This window comes from Morus notabilis, unplaced genomic scaffold, assembly GCF_000414095.1.
Source record: "Morus notabilis unplaced genomic scaffold, ASM41409v2 Scaffold485, whole genome shotgun sequence".
Taxonomy (NCBI): Eukaryota; Viridiplantae; Streptophyta; class Magnoliopsida; order Rosales; family Moraceae; genus Morus; species Morus notabilis.
In genome coordinates this window covers 394000-400887 of record NW_010364290.1, presented here as the reverse complement: position 1 = coordinate 400887, position 6888 = coordinate 394000, and the positions used below count along the sequence as shown (strand labels likewise).

General features: G+C 33.0%; 1 protein-coding gene across 1 annotated transcript; it reads right to left on the bottom strand.

Annotated features, from left to right (window-relative positions):
• Nucleotides 1–1370: 1370 nt before the first annotated feature.
• Nucleotides 1371–2583, bottom strand: LOC112093089 (ethylene-responsive transcription factor ERF021-like). The gene is given in 2 exon segments (XM_024170880.1): nt 1371–2334; nt 2337–2583. Coding segments are annotated over 2 exon segments (537 nt in total). The 3' UTR covers nt 1371–2044.
• Nucleotides 2584–6888: the final 4305 nt, after the last annotated feature.

The following is a 6888-nucleotide window of genomic DNA, read 5'->3' as shown; positions in this document are numbered from 1 at the left end:
TAAATGGGGGTTTTTTTTTTTTTTTAAGAACCCGTTCAATGGTTTTGGATTAAAAGGAAAAAAATCGTAATGGTGTAATTCTAGTCGTATATATGATGGGCCTCCTTTTTACATAATTCTTTGCCGCGTAAAAAAAAAAAAAAGGTGCTGCATGTAAAATGGAGTGTGCATGTACTCCTCCCATTTTTTTAATCAATTTCTTCCTAGACTAGATATATTTTAATTCTTCTTTTAGTAGCCCCTACAGATCTACACAATCTATCAAAATTTTAGCTTACCCTTAAAGCAAATTCAGCCCTCCGTTTTTCATCCAATGGTCTTAATTGATTTTCGGACTGATCAGCCATTTTAAGGTTGCCGGATGAAAGACTCTTAAAAACACCAACTAATCAGCAGTACGTATGTACTTGTTTCCCTGAAAAGTGGTTTCTTGGGTTGTAAACCGCTATTTGACCTACAACGCATGTAATTAGATGGTTGAAAATCCAGGTATTCTTGGATGATTGGTCATTAAAGAAAATGGTAGCAAGTTAAAATGTTAAATATCAAAATATATACGTACATGTACATTATTACGGTGGTGATGGATACAAGTATACCTTATAGTACAACATGCAAATATTTGTTAAGAGATGATATATGAACTTTTTTTACATGCGAGCAAGTTACAAAGTTACAAGAGCGTTTTTTCAAGTAACATTTGGTCAACTGACAATAGTTTTATGATGAAACGTGTAATCGAGCTAATTTTCTGTAATTACTTGGATGATTAGGTCTATGCAATTCAGTATATATATTTTTTTATCATCAAAATTTAACTACTTAATATCCAACTAAATTTCACTGCATTTGTTGTTTTCGAATTTATCGGTTCCATGCACTGTTAATTCTATTAGCTATTCTCTTAAAATGCCATTTCTTTTGTTAAGAAAAGAAAGAAAGAAAAAAAAACCGTCTTCCTTGTTTTTTCATTTCTTTTACATGCATGTATAAGTTTCTTTTACTTCTTTTCATCTTGTTTTTCTTTTCTTTTTTTTTTTTTTTGGCGCGTGTTTTTTCAATTGTCCACTTGTCGTCTACTTATTATTATTATTTTTTTTCTTTTGGGATCTTTTCATTTATATATGATTATGGTGATTCTAGTATCTTCTCACACTATTAATATTATAATGCTTCGCAATGATTATAGATGATTAGGATGAGGTATTAGGTAACGAGTATTTCGTGTAACAGTTTCTATCACTAGAAAGTAAAAGAGATAAGCCCCGTAATGACTAAAATATAATTTCATAAGAAGAATATCTAACATTAATTAATTATTGAGAACAATTTTGTATGAGATCTAAGAGCTTCGATAATTTGAATGGCACAAATCAAACATTATTATTACATAAATAAACATTAATACAAAGAATTAATCACACCCACACGTTTCTATATATAAAGCCGAATGATCATTACAAATAAGTCAATAGGCAAATGAGATTGTGGATAGTGGGCCCATTGATGACTACACATTAGTCGTGCACCTCGCCACCAAAGAACAAACCTTGAAAAATCAGGCCAACGAAAAACCACTGAACTTTCTAAAAGCTTCTTCTCATTCTATCTTAATTGGGACCCACCAAAAATAAGCTCCCTTTTAAGAATGAACAGCAATGGGCTTCCTTCAAAAAAATCGAAGCGCCCTCTACTATTCCGTCAAACATCAAACAATGTTCTTTTCACAAATCTGCTTTCATTAACAAAACAAATCCCCTATAGAGAGAAATCCCTTCTCTTTAATTAATTAATTACCTAAATACGCCAACCAAATCTTCATCATTTACAAGTAAATGGTAACCAAATTAGCTCAAACCAGTGTAACATTATTTTTTTCATTGATTACTACCACAGCCCACAGGTCATATAATATTAATATTGTGACCTCCCTTATGAAAGATTGAAAATAGTAACTAATATTATGTTTTGGTATTAAAATACGGCGTTATGTCGTTTTGTATAGCTATAGTAATAATAATTAAAAATAATGTCATTACCAAACTTAAGGATCCCAAAGAGAATCACTTTGCATATCCTCGCCCCAATAGTCATTCTCTTCAGCATCATTGAAGAACATGGCCGACTCCTTCATCATGGCTTCGGACATCTCCATCCACGTTGTCGGCGAGTCGAGCGGCGACTCGTTGATCGCCTTAATTTGACTCGGCGACAGCCGAACGGTGACCGGCCCCACTCCCGGGCCCGAGCCGCCAATCTCGGACGCCGCCGGAACAGGAGAAATATTACCGCTCCTCAGCCTCAGCGCCGCCTCGTGAGCCGCCATGCGGATGTTGAACTCGCCGGGCGGGGCAAGCTGCTGACAAGGTGAGGGAAATTCAGCATCGCCTCCCGCCCCCGGAAATGCAGCGCCGCCACGTCGTAGGCCGCCGCCGCCATCTCCGGCGTCTCGAAGCTGCCGAGCCAGATTCGGCTTTTCTTGCCCGGTTCTCGGATTTCCGATACCCACTTTCCCCATTTTCTCTTGCGGACTCCTCTGTAGATAGAAGTCGCGGCACCTGCATGGCTGCTTGGCTCTCCCATATTTTTATTTAAAAAAAAAAAAAAAAAAAAAAAAAAACCGTCCCAAGCAAATAATTAAGAGAAAAAAAATGTATGTATTGATTCGGCACTACTTGTAGTACTAGTGAATGAAAGCTAGTGTGATCCAGTGTATATGACGATGATCAGTATTTATAGATGTGGGGTTAGAAAACGTGGAGACTTAACATGGTTCGAAGTAAGCTTCCACGTAGCTGCTCAAGTGAAAAAGTAAGTGAATTTGTGCATGTATAGGTTTCTGGACCATACAAAATAAAACAAAAGATTTCTTCAAAAAGAAATAAAACAAAAAGATTATTTTACTTTTGAAATTCGATGAACAAAAAATAAAAATCCTGGCCTTGAACCAATCGCAGGTTACCAGGTTTATTCAGATAAAAGAACATGCTATTAGTCACATTCGGTTTGAAGACGCGGTTTGGTGGAACAGGAGATCATCTTGGACCCACCCAATTCCACAAATAGAGCTTTCTCAAGGTGAATCTAAATTATATTAGGGCGTCAGAGATTTTTTGGTCTGATTCCTGGTCATAGGTTTTAATTATTAGTTTTTTTAACTTGCCCCTATGCTTGACACATTTCATTAATTTCCTTCGCTAGCTTCGGACAATTAACTTAAGAGTCCATATATATATATATATATATATCATACGCGTACTATATAAGTTTTTTAAATATTAGGACTCTGGGAATAAAAAATCTACGTTTTATGATGGAGTCAGATATAATAATAACATTAAGAGGTTGTTCTTTTGAAGTGTAACTTGAGTGTAATTTTTGAGTTGAATTTGAGTTATAACTTGAGTTGAAGTTAGAACTTGAATAAAGTTGAGTAAAATTGAATAAAATTGAAACTTAAAAGAACGTGAACTTGAATAAAGTTGAAACTTGAGTTGTCTTTTTTTGAGTTTTTTGGACAAAAGAAGATGCCCTAAATTATTCCCGTAATCACCTGTATAAGCATTTTGATAAGCAAGATTTATGTGTGAGAAATTAACCAGAATTGAAAGAAGAAACATGATCAATTTTTGACCTCCCATGCTGAAGAAACCCAAACGTAGAAGCAAATGTTATATGTCAGCAGAATGTTTTTGTTGCAAGTTATATATATATATAGGTCAGCTATTGATGAGTTATATAATCACCTGTATAAGCATTGGATCCGTTACATCACGAATAAGCAAATAATATTCTCTCGGGGTTCCACCAATTAGGGTGTTTGGTATGAGGATTCGTGCTATGATTCGAATCATGGTTCGTAGCTCGCTATAATATTTTTTCTCACAAAAAATACACGTAAACTGAGAATGGTTCTGAATTTATGAATCAAACGTCCACTTAATCTATTGTTGCAACATATATAACATTTCTTGAATTTTAATTTAGTGTCGTCGTAAGATTCTTTTTTTTTTCATGAAGATGCTGAAGTAATCAACTGCAATATGGTACAAATAAACCTTTTCAAGTTGTAGACTATGTACATCATCCGCAATAACAAACTCATTTAAATATCACCTCTTAGGGCGTGCTTACTGCTTACTATTCTTATCTTTTGTTTACTAATGTTCTTTTTGTATTTTTGCTTAAATTCATATCCTTGGTAGGAAATGAACAATCTAGAACGTCATATTGCTCATCAAACTCTTATATTGGAGAAATTCACTCTATCAATATGTATGTAATTGCCTTCAATATTGGACAGAAACTATTTTTCATAATACAGACAATATACATAAACAAGCAAGGATTCAGCAAAAATAAATAAATAAATAAACAAGCAAGGAAAAAATGATGAATGTTTAGTTTCATGTTACCACTCGTATTATAATAAAATTTTCTTTTCTTTTCTTAGATTTTAATTACCTTTTATCAGGACCCACCTGCCTAGGAGAAAAACACCAGGCAATATTATTCTTACCTACCTATCCCAAAAACTCCTCTATTTTTTTTTTTTAATATTTATCCAGTACTGAAGGTAGACAAATGATCCCACTAATTAGAAGAATCAGCTTTCCTGTCAAGCAGAAAAAATTTTTGAAGTTTGAAGAAAGTAAAAGTCCCAAGTTCCCACTTAGAGAAAGCAGAAATTGCCGAGGTACTAGGGGAATTAAAGAGTAGTAATATATATAGGTAAATACTAGTATATGCTAGACTAAAGTTAGTACTCTTGGCGTTTTATAGTTTATCCTCAATAGCAACTAATTATCATCTCATAATTGGATGCAAAATTCGCATAACAACATTTTAAAAAAATGATATAGCTTTTTTTTTAAAAAAAAATTGAAAATTGCATTCCAAATAAGAGAAATACAAACACTAATTTAGATGTGAAAAACTACAACGCATTTAGTGACTCAACTATAATCACAAACCGAAATTACCAGTAGGTTCGACTAAAACACTCTAGGGGATAATACATACTGAGTTCCAATAAGAGTAAAACATAGAGGCGCACAATTAATTAAGCACACAAATAACACTTTTAAACACACCACTATAATTGGTGGATAACTCCGATTAATTGAGATTAAAAGACAAAATGTACCGAGACCTACAACAACACTGCAAAGAACAAAAGACAACATCGAAAAATAAGGAGACGACTTCCATTATTACAACAAAAAATCAACAACATAACAAAAACACACTAAAATTAAACAACGGAAACATCAACAACATAACAAAAACACAACGGAAACATCAACGTCTTGTTAAGACTATGGAATGACATAACTACTTGAGAAGACTTATAGTTATCTATAATATAATACTAGTCAGTGCCACGGGCTATGCACATCGGAGTAATTTTTATAGATTCTTGTTGAAATTTAATTTTACCTTATTATTATTTTTCTGGTTTGTTTAGTAATAAAGGTTTCAATTGATTGTTCATTAACTGTTAACACTAACATTATATTTGCGAGAATGAAACATTAACGACAAAAGTTAGAGAAATTTTAAAGTATAAATAAACTATTATGTTGTTTAATACAGAGAAAATTAAGAGAAAAATAATTGAAAAATTCATTCAATGATTTCTTAGTTATTGAAAAATTCATTTAACTATTTCTTAATATTAAAAAATTGTCTCCATATATATGAGAAGAAAAAACACATTTATATGTGAATGCCTTTGGGCAAAATTATTTTATTGTGGTGATTAGTAAAAAAAAAATTATGAAGCTCACTTTAATAAAACAAGATTTTAAATTATTAGAAAAAAAAATGATGTTGTTTAGCCGCTGTGATGAATCTCCACAATGATGTTGTTTAGCGTGCACCACACATCTTCTATTCACCCGACGATCTCCTTTCGATCGGCAGAATTTCCTCCCGAAAGCAACAAGCCTCTCTCATAATGATTAAGACTTAAAGGCTCTTAAAAGTACAGACGTCTCTCTGAATATTTCTCTGTAAAAGTTCTCAAACTCGCTGATTTTTTCTCTGAATATTTTCTCTATAAAATTCGTGCTGCCAAGTGAGCAACCTTGAGGCCTTTTTTATAGAGCTTCTAAAACTCTCCTTATTTCACGTTAATCACATACGCACCGTAACAAATCTCTTAATCCACCAAGATAACTTATTCAAATTCTCTCCATGATCTTCTCCAAGTATTATGAATGTTATCTTATCTACACAAAAAATATGCTTCATTATCTCCTTAATTTGCTCAATATAACCTCCACCGAGCATTTGCAGGTAAGGCAAGAAGATAATGCCAAAATAGATTGAAAACATCCAATTGCTTCTAACCGATTATTACAACACAACATTTATCTTCATATAAATTTCAAACTTCAAATCTCCATGCGCTCATCTTCATTATCTCCACGTGCACAATATCTTTACATTGGCTTAATTATCACATTGGCTTCATGTGGATACCATCATGTAATGCAAGTCACTTTGAATTTCAAACATCAACTAAATCTAAATGCCCAATATATATTCGGATTTTCTGTTGCCAAATAAATCTTTATTTCATACTTGCACAAGCCATCTTCAATTGCAATTTGAATTCAATTCAAATTCGAATCCCAAAAGCTAAAAACTAGATAATCATCACAATAAAATCTCCACAAAATTTGCACACAATCCGATTCAAAGTCTTGTTCAAATACTCCATGAAATCTGCACAAAATCGGATCCATTGATGCCACAAATATTTCTGACTGAAATTCTTGGTCTGCACTGAATCTTCTAAAAGTTGTTTTTGAATTTTTACAGAGAAAGACAGTTAACAAAACTGTTAATTAATAAAAATACCTAACAAGAAAGACAAACTTA